The sequence below is a fragment of the Somniosus microcephalus genome, chromosome 5, assembly GCF_052327205.1.
Source record: "Somniosus microcephalus isolate GS21.2 chromosome 5, FLI_Smic_1.0, whole genome shotgun sequence".
In the NCBI taxonomy this organism is placed as follows: Eukaryota; Metazoa; Chordata; class Chondrichthyes; order Squaliformes; family Somniosidae; genus Somniosus; species Somniosus microcephalus.
In genome coordinates, this window is record NC_140991.1 from 24991399 (window position 1) to 25012440 (window position 21042).

Consider the following 21042-nt stretch of genomic DNA (forward strand, 5'->3'; position numbering starts at 1 on the left):
TCTGGCGCATAAGTCACAACTTCATGCAGCTCTTTATGAACTGCAAAAATGGAACTGTAGCTGGTGCACCAGCCTGAGTGATTTTATGCCACTAAAAAAAAATGCGTGCAACTTTACACTGATTCAAACTATACTCCATTTTTTTGATGTGGTGTGCATAGTTTAGAAGTACGACCTAAAAAGATTCAAAAAGGAGAAATCATTCAGTTTAAAAAATTGCTCTTTAGGATTGCCAATAGGTGCATACATAAATTCATTTCATAATTCTAAAAACTTTTTAGTGCTCATAGCAAGGTTATATCTATAAATTCTACTTTTGTTTTATTATTTATTGTGGATCTAATTTTACTATAAGTTGTTGAGATGCCACTGTTTCTGTTACCATTATTTCAGTATGGCTGTACAATTAATAAGTGCTTATTTTAAATAATTGGGTGTCTTACTGTCTGCAGTTGTGATACAACCCATTCCAGCCCAAGATTGGGAAACTCTACAAGAGCCAGATAAAGTTACAGTTGAACTAATAGATGGGGAAGAGGCTCCTCCCAAACCAAGCTTGCCACCTGAGGCAGCACAAGAAGGCGACTTGCATCTTCTGTGGGAAGCGTTAGCCAAGAAGCGAAGAATGAGTCGAGAGCCAACACTTGATTCCATCAGTGAAGTACCAGAAGAAGATGACAAAGCTCAGAAACTACGGCTACAGAAAGCTATGGAGATTGACGATTTATCTACCGATGAAATGTCTAGAGCCTGTGATTCTTGTACAAGCTCTGATGATGAGTCAAGATCTGATACTCCGTCCCTTGTTCATTATCTGAAAACGGCAGGACAGTCAACCATAACCATAGCTGGAAAAGTGCAAACTATTTCCACAAGCAAGTTCTGGAAACACTGGGAGACTTCAACCATTGAACCTGAGCAACTGCAAGATGAACCTGTCATAGAAGACCCATCTCTCGCTGAAGCTGCTACAAAAATCCAGGCTGCATTTAAGGGTTATAAAACCAGGAAGGAACTTAAACAGCAAATCACACCTGTGTTTGGTGAAGTTTTTAAATCCCAGACAAGCAAACTAGGCCAGACTGTCCATCTTGAGTGTGTGGCCCTGAGTAAATTTGAAATCAAGATTCGGTGGCTCAAAGATGGAGAAGAAATTGTTGATGGAAGGCATTGCCACATTGATAATTACAGTGATGGAACTTGCTCCTTAATTATTACAGGGGTGGAAGAAAAAGACAGTGGAACCTATACTTGTGAGGCTTCTAACAACTTTGGCACAACTTCTCACAGTGGAACGGTTATAGTCGCAAGTGATGCAAAGGAAACAGTTAAGAAGCTCAAACAAGGTATTGGTATAAAGTACAGCACTGACAGTGAACCAGAAAGTTCTTCAGGAAGTGAAGTTGATGATGCTTTCCGCAGAGCAGGCAAACGACTTCACAGACTTTTGCGTTCTAAACTGTCTTTTGAGATTTCTGATGTGGAAGAAGAATTTTTTGTTAGTGCTGATGAAGGAGATGAAGATATCTTGGACAAACAGACTTACCATGAGGATGAGAATTACATTTATATTAAGTTTGACACCTTGACTGAGGCTGAAATGGCAGCAGCCAGATTTAAGGAAATATTTATTGGTCAGGGAATTCCCGTTCACATTGATATCTGCGAGGAAGGTAGCAGAGTCGAGATTCGGATTAAGAAAGTTTCCCGGCCCCCTACATCTGGAGAAGACCGTACCCCTACACAAGAGGGACTATGTGCTATTCCTGTTGAGTCTGGTAAGTTTGTCACTGCTTTTTGTTCTTTGCTTAAATCATACCGACTTTATTTTTGGGTTTTATATTCTACAGACACAACAGCTAATTCAATTTTTTTTTTAAAAGAAACTGTCTTGAAAATTAATGTAGCCGTGGAAATAATAGATACAGAAAATATTGTATATTTTATTCTCTATCTATATAGTTTTAATAATTATATATTTAATGATAATAGTATAGTCTTTGCTATCAGCATGTTCATAAATATGATGTGAAATAATGGGGCAGTAATTCCTCCCCAAACGCGTGAGTACGGAAGGGGTACTCACGCGTCTGGCCGGAGGAAATGCCGGTTTTCAGCATGCACAGCGCATGCGCTGAAAACCGGCATTTCCTCTCCTCTAACCCAAGAGGTGAAGAGGCTAGCGCGTGCGCTGCAGGGGGCTGCGCGTGCGTCTTGGATTTCCTCTGTTTTGGGGGATTTGTGCATGTGTAAAGGCCTCCGGTCTTTACGCTTGTAAAAAGCACATGTAAGTATTTATTTTTACAGGTAAGTGGTGTTTTAGTGCAATTTAGAATTTTTTTTCCCACAGGTTTATTATTTTAAAGAATCTACAATAAGGTAAGTTTAGTTTTAGACCCTTTTTATTAAAAATTTATTTTTTTCAAAAAAAAAATTATTGTTTAAATTATTTTTTTTAACTTATTTATACTTAATTTAATGATTGGGATGTTTTTTTAATTTTTATTTAAAGTTTAAATAGTGTTTTGGGCCCCCGTAGTTTTCATGAGTTTGACAGCTCTTACTGTCAAACTCATGAATGAGTTTCCCCTCCCCTGATTGGCTGCACAGTGCTCACCTGATCCCAGCCGGCACATCGCACTAACTACGCCGCTGGATCAGGTTAGCACAGCTCGCCGACAGCTGAACCGGGCCTGTGAAAGGAAATGCAAGCAGGCCCAGGCTTCAGATGTCGGCGCGCAGGGTGAGTGCCGATCGGGGGCTTGCACGCGCGGCAAGCCCCCGATCTAATTTCAGGGCCAATGTACAGTTAATAAATTCTGCATTTGACAGAAGTGCCATTAATATACAAAAAAGGACTGTGTATGCTATATAGGTGGAGGGAATTGCACAATAAAAGTAGGAACACAAAAAAGCTATAGAAAGACCAAAAGCGAAAGGAGTGATAAACTCTGGGGAAGAAATCAGGACTCATTGCGTTCGATCTTTGGGCATAAAATAAGAGTTGCGGGTGGGGGGGGATCCAATCTCTGGTCACGATCTCCCACGCATGATCCCCCTGGAAGTGCGCCAGCTACCAATTTCCAAACGCCCAGGGCGTCTGCCTAAAACAAGCGTTAGGTACCTTGAATATGCTAATCAGCGGCCTATTGTCTGTTTTAGGATCCCGATGCATGGGCCGCTGGGTCCCAAAAAACATAGGTCCAGGGGGGAAGGGTCCGTTCTCGGAAGGGGAGGGGACCCGGTGCGGTAGCGGCCCAGGTTGTTTCTGTGGAGCCCGGAGGAGAACCTGTGCTCCTCCCGGTCCCAGAAAAACAAATTAAAACTTACCCCGTGGGCTCCTCTTCAGTTGGGCCGCCAGTAGAAACTGGGTGGCGTCATAACCCACCATTTTTGGAGCATTACAGCCCCGGTTCCGACTGGTGGATAGTTTGAAAAAATCTCTCGAAATAGCAGCGGTGCAAGGAGGATCCATAATAGCCTTTAACAGGGAAGTTGGTAAATATTTTGGAAAAGAAAAAATTTAAAAGGTCTTGAAAAAGAGCAGGGGAATAGGTTTAAGTGAATACCTCTTTCAGAGAGGTGGTTCTTTTTGTGCTGGAATATTCCATGATTTTCTCTCACTTTTCTCTCACGTACACGCCTCAATTAGTTACTGCTAAATTGAAGTATGCTTTTAGTATCTTTCCAGCAGAGAACATCTTAACATTAATGCATTATTTCTTTTGATGTCTCCTTTTGTCACCTAAAGCACCCCATGTTGTATCTGAGCTCCAGAACCAGGACGTTCAAGAAGGCTACCCTGTCAGTTTTGATTGTATGGTAGCTGGATATCCACCAGCAGCAGTTCGATGGTTTAAGGATGGAAAACTGATCGAGGAGAATGACCATTACATGATCAACGAAGATGTAGATGGGTGCCACCAACTTATTTTAACATCTGTGATTCTGAGCGATATGGGAGTGTACAGATGTGTGGCAGAAAACTACATTGGCGTTGCTTCAACAAAGGCTGAGCTAAGAGTCGATGGTAAGTGTGATGGAGCTGCAACAGATAAAGAAATTTGGCAAAAACGATGTAAGCCTGATAAATACGTGTTTTTGAAAACTTGCCAAAGTGTTCAATTTCTAAATTTGCCAATGTTTTAATTTTGTAGAACTTATTGTTAATAATTATTTAGAATTGGGGTATTATCCAAACTGTACAAGTTGGGCGATTGGGCAGATGCATGGCAGATGCAGTATAATGTGGATAAATTTGAGGTTATCCACTTTGGTGGCAAAAACAGGAAGGCAGATTATTATTTGAACGGCAATAGATTGGGAAAAGGGGAAGTGCAACAAGACCTGGGTGTCCTTGTGCACCAGTCGCTGAAGGTAAGCATGCAGGTGCAGCAGGCGGTTAAGAAGGCAAATGGTATGTTGGCCTTCATAGCGAGAGGATTCGAGTACAGGAGCAAGGATGTCTTGCTGCAGTTGTACAGGGCCTTGGTGAGACCATACCTTGAGTATTGTGTGCAGTTTTGGTCGCCTTATCTGAGGAAGGATGTTCTTGCCATGGAGGGAGTGCAGCGAAGATTCACCAGACTGATACCTGGGATGGCAGGAATGACTTATGAAGAGAGATTGGGTCGATTAGGCTTATATTCGCTAGAGTTTAGAAGAATGAGAGGGGATCTCATTGAAACTTATAAAATTCTAACAGGACTAGACAGACTAGATGCAGGAAGGATGTTCCCGATGGCGGGGGAGTCCAGAACCAGGGGTCACAGTCTAAGGATAAGGGGTAAGCTATTTAGGACAGAGATGAGGAGGAATTTCTTCACCCAGAGAGTGGTGAACCTGTGGAATTCTCTACCACAGAAGGCAATTGAGGCCAATTCATTCAATATTTTCAAGAAGGAGTTGGATATATTTCTTAAGGCTAAGGGCAATCAAGGGATATGGGGAGAAAGCAGGGACAGGGTACTGAATTTGGATGATCAGCCATGATCGCATTGAATGGCGGAGCAGGCTCGAGGGGCCGAATGGCCTACTCCTGCTCCTATCTTCTATGTTTCTATGAAGCAAGACTCGCGTTAGCATGAAAATTAATATGACTTGTGCAGTATTCTTGAAACAATTTCAATTATGCTGTACAAATTTATAATGGTTATTGTGATATGACTGCCACAGAGTAACCTTTTTTAAATGTCAAAATATATTAAACTTAACAAGGCAATGCTGTAATATAGGCTGCGTATCACTGCAGCCTTGGCCCAAACATCGACACGAGCTGAATTCCAGAGATGAGAGTGACTGTCTTTGACATCAAGGCAACATTTGACCGAGTGTGGCACCTAGGAGCCCGAGTAAAACTGAAGTCAATGGGGATCTCGGGGGGTGGGGGTGGGGAGGGTCTCGTGGCTGGAGTCATACCTTGCACTTACTCTAGTGGGTTGTTTCTTTGGTGCGTGCAGATGGAATATAGTCATGTGATTTTCACGAGTGAGTTGCTAAGTGGTGGGATCAGGATCTGCACACTGTTTCTTTGTTACATTCCTGTGCACGGGAGAGGAACTTTTCCCCTTATTCGTCTGGTGATCCAAATTTCTCTGGTTTCCAGATAATATTCGGAATGGAGCATTTTGCTTACATTACTGCAATTACAGTTGCCATGTGTCTGCTCAGTGCTCCACCTTTTTGTAGGCAGTTTCCAGCCACAGCCGGCCGTGGGTGTCTTTCAGCTTATTTCTTAAGTAATTTTTTATTGACTTTTCAGGCCCAACATTTTGCTGCTTTTTTAAGGTGCTCTTTTTTTAAAGAAACTTTTTAAAACAATTTTTTTCCCATCTTGCATGGTTTCAGAGGTGGGTTACTTATTTTTGCTTTAGGTGGTATTGGTCAGGTGCAGTACCTTAGGAGCAGTAATCCAAATTTCTGACTGCAGATGAGGGACCGGCCAGAGTATGCTCCTTGGCTGTTTTTATATGGGCATATCCAGAATCCTTGCATCTGGCTCAAACTCCATTCATTTTCTCTGGTTCATTCCTCATATCCATACCATCACTAAGACCGCCTATTTCCACCTTCGTAACATCGCAAGTCTCCACCCTTGCATCAACTTATCTGCTGCCGAAACCCTCATCCATGCCTTTATTACCTCTAGACTTGACTATTCCAACGCACTCCTGGCCTCCCTAGTTCTACCCTCCATCAACTCGAGGTCATTCAAAACTCTACTGCCCATGTCCTAACTCTCACTAAGTCCTGCTCACCCATCTCCACTGTGCTTGCTGACTTACATTGGCTCTCAGTTAAGCAACGCCTCAATTTTTAAAATCCTCATCCTTGTTTTCAAATCCCTCCGTAGCCTCGCCCCTCCTTATCTTTGTAATCTCCCTAGATCTTTGCGCTCTGCCTATTCTGGCCTTTTGAACTTTCCCGATATTAATTGCTCCACCATTGGCGGTCGTGCCTTCATCTGCCTAGGTCCTAAGCTCTGGAATTCCCTCACTAAATCTCTCCACCTCTCCACTTCCTTCAGAACGCTCCTTAAAACCTACCTCTTTGACCAAGCTTTTGGCCAGCTGGCCTAACAGCTCCTTAAAAGTCTTCTGTTCTGTGACTACTGTGTGAGGTATTCTCTGATTCTATCTATAGTTTTTAGCATTAACTCTTTCTGTTTTCTGAGGGTTCAGCAGGATTGTCACAAATCCCATTTTTGAGCCACTTCCTTTACAGTCTTGTCCATTTGATGTCTTCTTTATACAGATGAACATGTTCCTTTTCCTAACACTTAATACATCTGTGGACAGCTGATATTAAATTCACCTATGCCATATGATGGCTTGGAAGAATCCAGTAGCATAAATGTTTAGTTCAGAAATGCAGCTGCAAAGCAGTAACTTTTTCTTAGATAAATAGTGAAAACTTTAAACACCCAATGTTGTCTTTTGGATAAATAATAGCTAGTCTTTTGTTCACAGTAGTTTTAATTCTTTTTTGCAGTTATCAGCTCAGACTATGATACAGCAGAAGCCACTGAGACATCTTCCTATGTCAGTGCCCAAGCTTCTCTCACACGGTTAGTATTGAAGCACACTGTATATCTAATTAGCACACTGCATGGTCTTGCATCTTATGAACATAAAAATTGTCATCAAAGATGGTTTTAATAAAAGTTGTGAACTTAAGTAGTTTGCAGAATCCTTTTGTCAGGTATTCTGAAGCATCTGAAGAAAACCTATTTGCAAAGTTGCAGTTTTTCTCTCAATCCATGATATCGTCTAATACAGTAGAATTTCAGTTTAAGTTTCTTGAACAGGGATTGTATTAATTTCTTAATATTTTTTTCTAACAGGGAGCAGAACTTGGAAGGTGTGGAATCACAGGCTGAAGAAGAGCAGCTGCCTCAGATCGTAGAGGAGCTTCATGATGCCTTTGTTACTGTCGGGGCTCCATTAGTAAAACTACAAATTGAAGTTAAAGGTATGAATAGTTGGCACGTTCAACAATGAATGTTCTCAGATTTCCAATATACAATGGAATCACATTACAAATTTCAGTAAGTATTCTCTCAGCATATGATCAACTTGTGGGAAAAATAACACTAAATCTGAGTTTTCTCTAACGAAAGCAGGAAATTTCATCTCCTTTCTGTTACTCTTCCTTTTTCTGTAACTCTGTTATTCTTTATTTTCTATTATTTCAGCGATCTCTCACGCTGCTGCCCTTTTCAGCATATCTGTCCATTAGAAACATAGAAGACAGGAGCAGGAGTAGGCCATTCGGCCCCTCAAGCCTGTTCCACCATTTAATGAGATCATGGCTGATCATCCAAATTCAGTACCCTGTCCCTGCTTTCTCCCCATATCCCGTGACCCCTTTAGCCTTCAGAAATATATCTAACTCCTTCTTGAATATATTTAATAAGTTGGCCTCAACTGCCTTGTGTGGTAGAGAATTCCACAGGTTCACCACTCTGTGGGTGAAGAAATTCCTCCTCATCTCTGTCCTAAATGGCTTACCCCTTATCCTTAGACTGTGACCCCTGGTTCTGGACTCCCCGACCATCAGGAGCATCCTTCCTGCATCTAGTCTGTCTAGTCCTGTTAGAATTTTATAAGTTTCAATGAGATCCCCGCTCATTCTTTTAAACTCGAGCGAATATAAGCCTGATCGACCCAATCTCTCCTCATACGTCATTCCTGCCATCCCAGGTATCAGTCTGGTGAATCTTCGCTGCACTCCCTCCATGGCAAGAACATCCTTCCTCAGATTGGTACTGAAAATTGCATCAGGGTCAAACGATGAGTGTGGGACCCCAGTTTAAATATTTGAATAAAAAGATTCTGCCTCTTTTGGATGAGAGTGTTGGCTGCCCCTTTCAAGGCCCACTTGAAATCAGATCAGGCGAGCCTCGAGCGTGATTTCAGCGGGCGATTTAAGAAAAAGATTTGATGCCACCAACGACCCGTTCACACCGAAATTTGGGGCAATAGTGAAACAAAAATCGTCCCCTACTAATCTCAACCAGATCAGCATTGTTGATGATTGAGCAGACAGACTTGTTCATAAATAGAACAGAGAGGGGTAGACCTGGTACTGAGGCTGGGTTTTTTCCACTTACCTCCAGCTAACCCAGTAAGCAAGTTCCCTAATGGGTAGGGTTGGGTTGGGCTGACTGGACAAGCAATGGGAATCTTGTCAGCTTGTCACATTGGTAGGGTACATGTTTTTATCTGGTTAAAGTCCAACAGTATCCCTATGCACACATTGGTGTCTGTAAACCTTGGCTCAGCCAACCTGTGCCTAAGTTTTCTGGACTTCATTATGGAGAGAGTGTGTGCACTCTCTATCAGCAAACAAAAACCTATCTCTGTGGATTTCTCAGTAAATTGGTTTGAAGATTCTATGGTGATAAGTTTCTGCACATGTCAGACACCTGGCTGACCAGTAACCAGTCTCTCAGAAGCATGTCAAAACAAGCCATATATAGTGAATTACCTTTTTAGTGTAGTGACTGTTATGGAGGCATTTTGCATGCAGCAAGATCCAGTAAACATCAGTGAGATGAATGAACACTTGGGTAGAAATTGGGATGCTTTGCACCTGTGTTTCAGGCGTAAAACGGGCGCAAAGCATACCTATTTAATAGTGGAATGTCTTGCAGCCAATCTGTGCAGGTGTTGGTCCCACTGCTAAATTTGCGGAGCCCATTTTTTAGGCATCCCAGGCAACGTTTCCTCTAAGCTGCGTGGCCGCGCAACACTCTGCCAGACCCGCGCAGCCTGGGACCGGCTTTTTCAATGTTAAGTTCCGCGCGTGCACGAAACTGTGAATGGGTTACGCAGCCCCTTAAAGGTGCCGCGCACCCAAAAAAAAATTAGGGGGAGCATTGGTCTCGGGCAGTAATCTCTACCCCCTCAGTCTGTTTTGACTGGCACTGATTGAGGGAGGAATATTGGTCAGGACACAGTGAGGATTTTTTGTTCTTCTTCAAGAAGTGCCATGGAATCATGTCCACCTGAATTACTGGAACGGACTGACATGGTCTCAGTTTAATGTCTCATTTGAAGCAGGACATTTCCAACAATGCAGCACTTCCTCAGTGCTGAAGTCACAGCCTGGATTTTGTGCTGGAGAGGGGCCCAAAGCAACAACCCTCCATCTCAGGGGTGACAGTCCACCAAATGAGCTAATCTGACAGTCAAAACACTGAACAGACCAGTTCCTATATAAGTAGGAAGTACAGTGGTATGTGTCAACTGTAGGAGGGCAATAAAGTGGCTTGTTTAGGTCCAAAAGTGGATCAAAAAACTGGCACAGCTTGGATGGCCTGATTGGTCCTTTGTTGCTCCTATTTTCTTTTTAAATGATTTTAAATAAGTTGTCTCTTCACTTCTTTTAGGTTACCCAATCCCTCGTGTTTATTGGTCTAAAAATGGTAAACCTCTGCGTGCCACAGATGAAATTCTGATGACTGACAGTAAAGGCGTTCATTCACTGGAAATTCTTAATGTTTCCAAAGAAGCCGGTGGTGAATATGCAGCGTACATCAGCAATTCATCAGGCTCTGCCTATACGTCTGCTATCGTACACGTTCAAAGTAAGCAGAATTTCTTTGGTTCCAATTTTTCTCCACTGGTGGTATGTGCGGGGGGGGTACAGTTTTGTGGGTGCTCCTGCTTGCCAGCTCCAGTACTGGGCACCATTGCCACTATCGGCAGTTAAAATCGTGTTGGGGTCTGAATGACATCATCCGCCTGCAGTGGGCAACCCTGACGCTGCCAAAAACCTGGGAGTTAAAATGGCGGCAGGCACAAACGTGTATGCGGGAAGTGCCCGTCAGCCATTTTAACCCGTCCACCCGCTCCGTTCCTACTGAGCGGGTCGTGTTAGTGTCGAGCCTTCATTGTTGAAATCCTCTGAACCTGATCAGTCAGATAAGAGAGTCCTTGCTCGGTTTACTGTAAAGCTGTCAAAAGACAATTCTATTAGTCAGCATTTCTGCATGCATGACTGTTATCCACAGGAAAATGGTTTAATTATATGCACTTCAATTATATTTCAGGCCCTGGAGAAGAGATGGGGAAGCGTGCACCTGAAGAAAAATCAACAGGTAAAGCTGAAACTGCCTTACAAGACATTTATATATCTTTGGAGTATAAAAATGTCCTTGAATCATTTAAAGAAGTAGACACATTGACCTAGAAATTCGATATCGGCGAAAACCTGCCGGTGCTAATGGCCACCGAAAATGGTGGCGCTAGCAGGACCGGTAAATTGGTGCTGGTGGTTAATTAACATTAGCCCAGCGCTGAACTGACTGTACAACGCTGTTCTGGTGGCATTCGTCCCGGCAGGAGGCCCCAATGTAGCGTGGCTGTAGGGGCATTGCAGCAAGAGCAGCCTGCTCTTAAAGCAAAGCTGTCATTTTCAGAGAGCAGTTCTTAAAGGGCAACTGCCTTCTGAAATGAAAAAATAAAAATCATGTAACAATATGCAGTTTTTAGCCCTTACAGCTCAACTGCCTTCTGAAAAAAATTACATTAAAAAGAATTCCCAAATGGGAATTTTAAGCTCTCAACGCTGAATTGCCTTCCGCACCTAAAAAAAAAAAGGGAAAAGTGCTTCAGCGTTAGCACAAATGGCTCAGCGAGCCAGGGACGGGGCACCCAGGGTCTCGTGCGCAGCATTCCAGCTTTGTGCACGGGGTCAACACTGCAAGTGAGGTCCTCTACCCACAGGGGCCAGGAGGCCCTCCTGAAAGAAGGATGTGGGACCAGATCACCGAGGCTGTCACTGCCGGCAGTATCGCCCCTGCGACCTGGCTCCAGTGCCCAAAGAAGCTTCATGACCTCAGACCACTGGTCATGGTCAGTGAATGCATCTTTAAAAGCCGTCTCCTACCAACTGCACCACTAGCCTCATACACTTCTTAATACATGACTCCAGCGCTCCCCACCCCAATAACTCACCTACCAACAATCTGGGGGCGATTTTCTCACTGGAGGCGAGATGGAAGCGGGTTTCAGTTTGGGTGGGTTTGAAACTCGCCTCCACTGATAGGTTTCAAAAATTTGCAATTTTCCCAGGATTGGCCACTTGATTTCAGAGGTGTGGGATGCCTTTGCTCAATTAGTGTTTTGGGACTGAAACTCGCCTCTGTTGACAGCACTTTTCCAGTCTGATTTTATGGCTTCTTGCTCCCTTGGCTCATTCCATAGCATTTCTGCATCTCCTGCACCGCCTCCAACATCTTTTGAGAAACCACTATGTCCAATTCCAAGGCAAGGGGCTACCCGAGGCTCTCTGATGAGGCGCTGCAAATGTTGTTTGAGGGGGTGACAGCTAGCAGGGAGGTGCTCTTCCACTCATCTCGGAGGAAGAGGCCTGCCAAAGAAACCAAGGCGCTGTGGGAACAGCTGGCAAGGAATATAACCTCCAGATCTGTGTATCTGTGTATTGATGAAATGCCATCCCTGTTGGAAAGTATTAAAATGATTTGAAACCAAAATGTTGGCGTTATGCCATCTGTTCTTTCGCCTTGGGCAGCTCCATATTGCGGGCACCGCCACACTTGCATTGTCAGGTTGGTGGCCTGAGTGAAAGGAGGCCAGAGAGTCATGTCCATTTTCAATGATGTCCTAGGATGGAACCAAGGACATGTGCCAACTTGGGCAACCTATGCAAATCCGGCCATGATAAGTTCATCTCTTGCATCCCGGGCAGCCGCTGCCACTGGTCGATACACCGGCGCTCTGACCTCCTCCTCCTCCTCCTCCTCATCTGAGGTCCATGCAGAAAGAAAACGAATGGTTCCCATGCTGCTTGTAAATGCCTCCTTTGGGGAAGCGCTCATTGCAAGCGGGGAGAGGGTCTTCCAAGGAGGTCCCACAGTTGATGGAGTCAAGCTGCAGCACCTCCGACTTCGGAAAGCCTTCTAAAAGTGCTCAGAGACCTTTTAAAGCCAAGGCCTGGCACCTGCAAGTAATCCTTGCTGCAATAAACAATGTCTTGTTAGACCTGCAGCAGGAGGCCACCCACGAGTCAACCCGCCAGGTTTACCTGGCGTGGTTTAGGAGGTGCGTGGATCATGGCAAAAAGCTGGAAAAATCACGAGGTCCTTACCGAGCATTTAAGGATCTTTAATAGCGCAATGGCCAGCTGGAGGCAGGAGCGTTTCCCAACCTCCAAAACCGGCAGCAGCAAAATCCTGCAGAGGCAAGTTGGAGGCAGGTTCCAAACCCGACCTCTTCGATTCTGATTTACCCGCCTCCTCCAATGGCAGAAAATCACCCCCTCTGTGACAAACACAAGGCACACCTCCCATTCACCTCATCCCCTTGGAGGAGATGGTGCTGGCCATTCTTGGCAGGGGCATGGCTGAGCCCTTGGCCAGCGGCGGGCTGAAAGGATACAAAATGCTGGTATCCTCATACGTTATCCTCCTTCTGGCATGTATCTCTTAATTTCCCGCTCTTCCCTCGCCACAACTCCACCCTTGTGCCTTCCTCATTTCACACATCCAAGAAATGCAGCCTGCCCAGCCAGTAGTTGACCAAAAAGAGAGAGAGGAGAGTGAAGAAGAAGAAACACCATTACTCAATTTGACACTCCCAGCCACCAGCTCCTCGAGGTTGTCTTGAAAGGCCATCTGCAGTGTCCCCCACTGAAAGTAGCCTTCCACCAACCATGCTGCAGCCACTGAGGTAGCACTACATGACATCAGTCGGATAGACAAAGGCACACACAAGACAGTCACTAAGAGAATGCATAAGGGTGATGAGTTGATTTCTTGATGTCATATTGGATGGATAGATATATAAAGTTGGATTGGAAAGTTTGCTTTGTGGTGGCTTTTATTTCAGCATTGTGGCCAAGAGGACATTGTGATGGTCAGTAACAGAGGGAAGATAAGGTGTGGGACAAATGTTGAAAGGGGAATTGGGGTTGTCGTCACTGGTACTACAAGCGGATGATTCCATCCCGGATATCCCGGCCAGAAAGGGGATGTCTGGTTTGCTTCCTCGTCTTCTGCATCTTCCACTTCTGTGTCTTCCTCCTCCCTCTGCGAGCGGATGCTGTAAATGTGAAGTGACAGCATAAAATGCTGGAAATACTCAGCAGGTCAGGCAGCATATCGACCTGAGACGTGAACTCTATTTCTCTCTCTGCGGATGCTGCCTGACCTGCTGAGAATTTCCAGCATTTTCTGTCTTCTCGGAGGCCTTCCTTTACCATCCGAGGGCTTGCAAGCATCTAGCAGCACTCCCTGCACACTTTAAAAAAAAACTTTTAACATGTATTGCAGAAAGGCACTACTTCAATAAAATAAAAATAATCCAGTTCAAAAGCTGAAATGCAAACTTACCTGAAAGATGTGTGTGTCCCTTTAAGAAGTGCTGCCAGCATCTCTGTCCGTCTGCTGAACTCTCACTTTTCAGAGCGAGCTTAGGACCCAGCGCTGAACTCGGTGCTAAGGCCGAAGTTCGCAGAGCGTGCCGCTAAGTTGGCATTGCACGCTGACTGATGTCACGCTCTCTCCATTTGCTGCTCCAGGGCCAGCGCTGCAGCACTAAGGCCCTCACCAAAATGGCAGCCGCCCATTTTTCACCAGGATTGAGGCGCAAACAGGTGGCGCTAAGGTAAGGAATTTCTATGCCATGATTTAAAGCAGAATAGACAAAATAGTTGAAAACTCATTCAGAATTATGTAACATGAGTGACGAGCTTAAAAACAATAGTATATAATGAAGTATGCAGCTACATATAATATACAGAGATTAAAAAGGTAAAGGAACTGGTGAAGGTTCCCACATGTATATCTTTTACTTCCATATGGTGGCAGACCTGTACATTTCCTATTTTTTTTAAATTTAACATATCTTCATTTAAAATTAGAATGATTTTTATCCTGACAGAGTACTGCATATATAGAAAGGACCTAGCTAAAGTAATTAATGCTATGTTAAGGAGTACCTCTGAAAAAGATAGTTATGCATATCTAATTGGAAACAGCACTGAGGGACTTGAGGATAAGTAAGAGGTAGGCAATTGAAAGTGAAGTCCCTGGAACCATGAAATATCATGGAAGAACACTGGTCAGGAATAAAAATGGGGTAATTCCGCACTCGAAGTGTGGAATTACAGAATTACCCTATAGTATAGGATGTAAGGCTGGAGTGATATTCTGGAATCTTTCTTGATTTATCTTTATCTTTGAAGGGCAGGGAGAAACTTTTCTCTCAGGAAATTAAGTGGGATGAGTCAAGTTTATGATTATGGTAAAGCAGATTATACATGGTAAGTGGTCTGTAAAATGAATAGCATGATATGCCAATTTTTTTTCCACATTCCACACTTTTATGTTCTTAATAACAGAAACTATTAGCTTGTTGGTTAGAGAGGGAGAGGAAACTCTAGATAACACTTAAAAACTAGCAGTGCATTTTATTTTCTGATTGTTCCTCTCTACTTCTAGGAAAACCAGAGAAACTGGTTCCACCAAGGTTTCTTGAACGGTTCACGAGCAGGAACGTAAAGAAAGGAGCGAGCATTACCTTAACTGTCAGGGTGGAAGGTAAGATAAGTCTCCCACCAGCAATTGTAAAATCTCTTCTCTAGCTTGAGGGTATTTCTGTGATGTGTTTTTGAAAAGAAAACACATAACGGCATTTGCTGTAACACATGTTGCCAATGATTCCCAGCCAGGAGCTTGCGTTCTCAAATGTGCTGCCATAGCGAGGTGCCTGGGCTCGCAGGAGAGAAGGAGGCTCTCCAGTCACCCTAGATCACTCTCATACACCTCCTAATGACTGATTAGCAAACAGCACCCCGAGGGCCTGAGAGTAATTTTGCAAGGCTCTGCTGCTGACAAAGTATATTGAAAATCTTCAGAAGTAATCTGAATACTCAGATTGCCAATAATACACTTTTTGCAGGATCTCCAATACCAGATATAACGTGGCTTAAAGAGGAGTCAGTGGAAGATGTCATCTGGATTAAACAAGATACACCAGGTTATAAATTGGCCAGCTCAAACATGCAGCACAGTCTGATCCTGCTGGATGTCGGGAAGGAGTACACTGGAGCCTACACCTGTATTGCTACAAACAAGGCTGGCCAGTCCATCTGCTCTGCCCACTTGGACGTTTTAGATGGTGAGCAAAAGTTACTGATAGATTTGTCATAAGCAGCGGTGATGGCATTTTTTTTATTGGCATTTTTAACTTACAGAAGTTTTAGTATATTTCTCCAATTCATTTTTATTGTGCTCCAATTACAATTCATCTCAGAGATGTGATAATAAGGTATTTTATAAATGCAAGTCTTTTAGATTATCCTGGCTGGCATGTTACTAGTTGCATATATGACCTGTAGAATCAAACTGCTTTTGGTCAATTTATTGCAGTACAATTTGCACAAATTGATAAGTGACAAGAAAAAGTTGACGATTTATATAAGGGTTCTTTTTACATATGTAGAAGTACCAGGTTATTTATATTTAAAACAGTATTTTTATTGCATCAATTTCTAAACTACAGAGACAAATTAGCAGTTATTAATTTCAATGAACTATATGCATTACCAATTTTCAATATTTGTGTGCCTTTCTGTTTTCATGCAAGAAGTTGGAGTTTCAACAGAAGAAACCACAACTGTGAAAGAAGCTATTATGCAAACATTCTTACACGGGTAAATTCATCTTCTTGAATATTTCTCTGGAAAATAATGTGGAGTTCACTTTAACTATTCAAATGATAGCTCCCTTGACTGTTTGGTATGGTACTGATTTGTACAGATCAGGTACAACATACCAGCTTAGCTCTCCATTCTTTGCTAAGTTAACTGATCTCGGCAAAGTCAGCAGTAAAAGTGCTACAATGGATCCTGGCACCTCTACTACACGCGGATCTGTATTCCGTTATCTATATGCGTACTCCTGTATTACAAACCTGATGGGGATGTCAGTAATTTCATTAATGTTTCAGCCCTCTGAAGTGGCCAAGCAAGCCACTCAATTGTATTAAACCACTGCAAAAAGAGAATTGTGGCAGTACCTTCTCCACATGGATTGCAGCAGTTCAAAAGGTGACCCACCACCACCTTCTCTCTGGTGGCCCACCACCCACCTTCTCTCGGTAGTGGGGCAATATGCCAGTGATGCCCACATCCTGAGACTGAAAGCAACTATGGTTGCATGTAAAAAATGTAAGTTGCTAAATTTGTAAAAAAAAAACCTGGCTGTAGATAGTCTCAAAAATAGTGTTCTTATTCCTCATTTTAATTTGATTTCTCTTTTTTCTTCAACTGTGTGACAATGATGTTATGCCTCTGTTTGATACAGACCACAAGAACCTGATCGTAAAGGATCAGAGAAAAGTGAGTACCTTTGTACAATTGAATGAAAATAGGTAAGCTTAGTGAAACATTAAAGCTTGCTCTTAGGAAATGTTGTGGTGTAAAAATCTGTGTGTATCCAGTCAAGCAAAAACAACGCAGAACCTGTGGATATTCTCTTGATCACTCGGAGCCCATTTAGCCTTTGATCTACACAGATATTTCTCTTGTGCACATTTTTAATTAAAAAATAAATTGCATGTGTAACATAAAGTATCTATACTTCATCCTATAGTCTAAATACAATTTGCATTGTTTTTATATTTTTAGACACAATTTGTATTGTTTTTATTTTTAGATTTTGCAACACAAATGTTTCATGAGTTCTCAGAATATTTCCCTTTATTGTATTACAGGTCAGACAGAGATTCTAGCTGAAGTCAGCAGAGAGGTTTCTGCAACCACAGCCTTACCACATTTTTCACTGGCTGATGTTGGAACAGAAGAATTCCTGCAGAAATTAACATCTCAGATCACACAAATGGTCTCTGCAAAGATCAGCCAAGGTGAGCCTTGGGCAGTAAAGATTAGTCTAATCTAATTTACTCATTTTGAGGAAGCTAATTCAGAATGTAACCTCCACTAGCACCCATTAATAGTGCCCATAACAGACAAGCACTCAAATTGAATTCGATTTCATGTTATCAGAGAATCATAGAATGGTTACAGCACAGAAGGCGGCCATTTGGCCCATCGAGCCGGTGTCAGCTTTCTGCAAGAGTACTTCAGCTAGTCCCACTCCCCCGCCCTTTCCCCGTAGCCCTGCAATTTTTTTTCCTTCAGGTACTTACCCAATTCCCTTTTGAAAGCCACGATTGAATCTGCCTCCACCACCTTCTCAGGCAGTGTATTCCAGATCCTAACCACTCACTGCGTAAAAAAAGTTTTTCCTCATGTCGCCTTTGCTTCTTCTGCCAATCACCTTAAATCTGTGTCCTCTGGTTCTTGACCCTTCCGCCAATGAGAACAGTTTCTCTCTGTCTAGACCCCTCATGATTTTGAACACCTCTATCAAATCTCCTCTCAACCTTCTCTGCTCTAAGGAGGACAACCCCAGCTGCTCTAGTCTACCCACGTAACTGAAGTCCCTCATCCCTGGAACCATTCTTGTAAATATTTTCTGCACCCTCTCTAAGGCCTTCCCATCCTTCCTAAAGTGTGGTACCAAGAATTGGACACAATACTCCAGTTGAGGTCAGACCAGTGTTTTATAACAGCTCATCATAACTTCCTTGCTTTTGTACTCTAAGGGCTGGATTTTATCAATGGAGGCGTGTAGGAGGTGGGACTCCCAGTTTTGGGGTTGTATTCCCGCCTCCATCGAGTTGTGGCCAACCCACTCGATTTTCCCCTGATTGACCTTGTTGAGCCCGCCCAGCAGGCCAATTAAGGGTCACCCGGCAACAGGTGATGTCACAGATTGACATTTCATCTGTCAAGAGCTTTTGACAGATGAAATATCAGTGTTTGACAGCTCTTTGAAGCTGTCAAACACTGACAATCTGTACTCTAAGTTAATTCCTTCCTCTCAGGCTGATTTAGAGATCTCTCCAGAACAGAAAGCTGAATGCTGCAGATTTTGACAGCTCGCGGCCATTCTGCTTTCTGTGCCGGTGAGATGAGGGACTCCCGAGACATGAAGGAAGGAAGGCTGCATTATTAAGTAAAGGTGAGTAAAACTTCTTTAAACACTTTACACACACCAAACACACTTACCTCTGCACTCATGCACCCATTACTCACCTGAACACTGGACATCTCGAACCCTCCAAGCCCTTCAGCCCAACAGTCCACCTCGCTAACTTGCCGTAGTTTGGAGCCGTCGGGAAGCCCTCACTTCAGGGATAAAAATAGGGATTAGGCTAAAAACTGCCTGTTAACAGGCAGTTAATTGGCACTAATCCCCTTCCCGCCTCAGGGAGGCAGCTCCCAGCACAGGTCGGATACCCACCTCCTGTGAAACGGGCATGGGGGCGGGATGGGTTTATGCCCCCCGATTTCGCGATTTTAACCCCCCACACGCCTCCAATCCTGCCTCAATGGCCCGATGAAATTTGAGCCCTATGGCTCTATTTATGAGGCCCAGGATCCTGTATGCTTTTTTGGCAACTTTCTCAACCTGCCCTGCTACCTTCAATGATTTGTGCACATACACCCCCAGGTCTCTGTTCATGCACCCCCTCCAGAATTTGAGTGATCCCGTGCAGATTTGGACAGTAACACTATAAATTTGTGGTTTAAACCTCCTGCTCCTGTAGGGGGTGGCGTGTGCCCAGTCAGCTCTGTCCCTGACTGTCTCTGAGCGGTTCGAATCGCTCCCACACCCCTGGGTTCTAGACACCGGACTTAGGTACAGGCGGCGATACAGAAATAGAGTAGACAACTGGTTTGGTGCAAGAAAACCGTATTTTTATTAAAGGCACAATAAAATCACAACACTGAAAATTACTAGAATAATTACAGGCATATAAAAGTGCACTTATTTGGGCATGGGGAACACACGGCACATCGAGGGAACAAACACATTAAAAATCCCCCTACCCTTGTCCCACCCCCAATACCTAACTAGATTGAGCTACGAGGGGCCAGGGATTTATGCTCACCAATGGGGTTCCATTTTACGGTTCGAAACCTGTTGATTAAGCCAGTTGTGGTTTTGGGGTTCGCTCTTTGGGGCCTGCCGTCGTCACGTGGTCCCAGGGCACGGCGGTGGAGTCGCCTGAGTAAAGTACCCTCTTTTCCTCCGTTAGAGATAGGGAGTAAAGTCTTTGTTGGGTACTTTACCTTGCAGAATGGTTGTTCTTCTGGTGGTGGTCTGGTCGTCGAAGGTTTTGTTGCGGTTGGGGTTCGGTTGGCAGTCTATGGTGTTGGCTTGAATTTGTTACCGCGGTGCTCGTGGTCATCAGCTGCTCCTTCTACCCATGCATCGAATGTCACCTTACCGGGGTGTGTGCCCACTCGTCCCCAACGCTTCTTTACTCTGCCCTTCTCTGCTTATCGGCCTTGCCGTTTGTCTCGTCTCGCCTGCCCACTTGCGGCCCTGTGTGTGTTGAGTTGGGTCCAGTTCTCTCTGCGCGTTTGGCCCCCCGGTGTTGTAATGGGCATCCTCGGTGTCGAGCAGAGCGGGAAGAGAAGAGAGGAAGAAGAGGGCTTGGCTACCGGTGGGCCTACAATTATACCGGTTTTTCACTCCTTATCTGCGCGCCAAATCAGGTCAGTTCTTTGTTTAATTTTGGCGGGCTCGTCTAAGGTGTTTACAGTCATTCACCTTAACAGCTTTTGGGGCGGTTGTCTCCTTGCTTAACGGCTTCAATATCCTGGCTGTTTGTCATTTATGAATTTTAATCGGCGTTCTCCTGTCTTGGTGGCTACTTTGAGCTGTTACCGATTATGTATGCAAAAAGTTAATGGCCTCAAGATTATGTCTGTCCTGACTTAAACTGTTTAAAGATGAAGGATGCATATTCTGTGTTTATCTAGCTGTCTGGCTTTAGAAATGACAAAGTCTTTCACACAGATCCATGCATGTTAGGTTTCGTTTCAAGATTTGAATGGGCCTGCTTTTGCAGGGCCTTGCTTTTTAAAATCCTGCATCATAATCATAATCATAATCAACTTTATTGTCATTGTCAGTGCACAAGTGCAGTACAACGAAATGTAGGCTTGCGGCTCCCGAGAGTGTACATTTAGATTAAGACATTTAAACATTCAACATACATTTGGCTTGTAATACATTAACATAAACATAATAAAGTGCATTGGCAGATGTGCAGGCTTTAGAGTTTATTTGTGGAGTTCAGTAGGATGACAGCCCTGGGAAAGAAGCTGTTCCTAAATCTGGTCGTTCGGGTGCGAATGCACCTGTAGCGTCTCCCAGATGGCAGGGGGGGCGAACAGACTGTGGCTGGGGTGGGTAGGGTCTTTGATGATGGACCGTGACCTCCGTAAACAGCGTTTCTGGTATATGTCACGAGGTTTCAGAAGCCATTTTCTTTTTGGTACCCTTTTTAATAACTTGTCCATTCAGGGTCCCTTTTATTGATAACTTTTGGGGAATGTGGGAATTTTGAGAACCCTACACTCCTCAAACAGAATTACATTGTTGTTAAGTACATGGTCCTAACCACTCCTCCTTTCTGTCTCTGCCTCTGTATC

At 43.8% G+C, this 21042-nt stretch overlaps 1 protein-coding gene across 3 annotated transcripts in view; it reads left to right on the forward strand.

The window, feature by feature from the left end:
* Positions 1-21042, forward strand: part of obscnb (obscurin, cytoskeletal calmodulin and titin-interacting RhoGEF b) — a 656492-nt gene that overhangs the window by 401497 nt on the left and 233953 nt on the right. For all 3 annotated transcript variants that reach the window (XM_085987453.1, XM_085987451.1, XM_085987452.1), the window contains 11 exons: positions 453-1778; positions 3752-4030; positions 6991-7066; positions 7343-7470; positions 9893-10090; positions 10556-10603; positions 14969-15067; positions 15429-15647; positions 16116-16182; positions 16835-16869; positions 17244-17393. In XM_085987453.1, the coding sequence (XP_085843579.1) occupies positions 453-1778; positions 3752-4030; positions 6991-7066; positions 7343-7470; positions 9893-10090; positions 10556-10603; positions 14969-15067; positions 15429-15647; positions 16116-16182; positions 16835-16869; positions 17244-17393 (2625 nt within the window). The remainder of the gene's footprint in view (positions 1-452; positions 1779-3751; positions 4031-6990; positions 7067-7342; positions 7471-9892; positions 10091-10555; positions 10604-14968; positions 15068-15428; positions 15648-16115; positions 16183-16834; positions 16870-17243; positions 17394-21042) is intronic.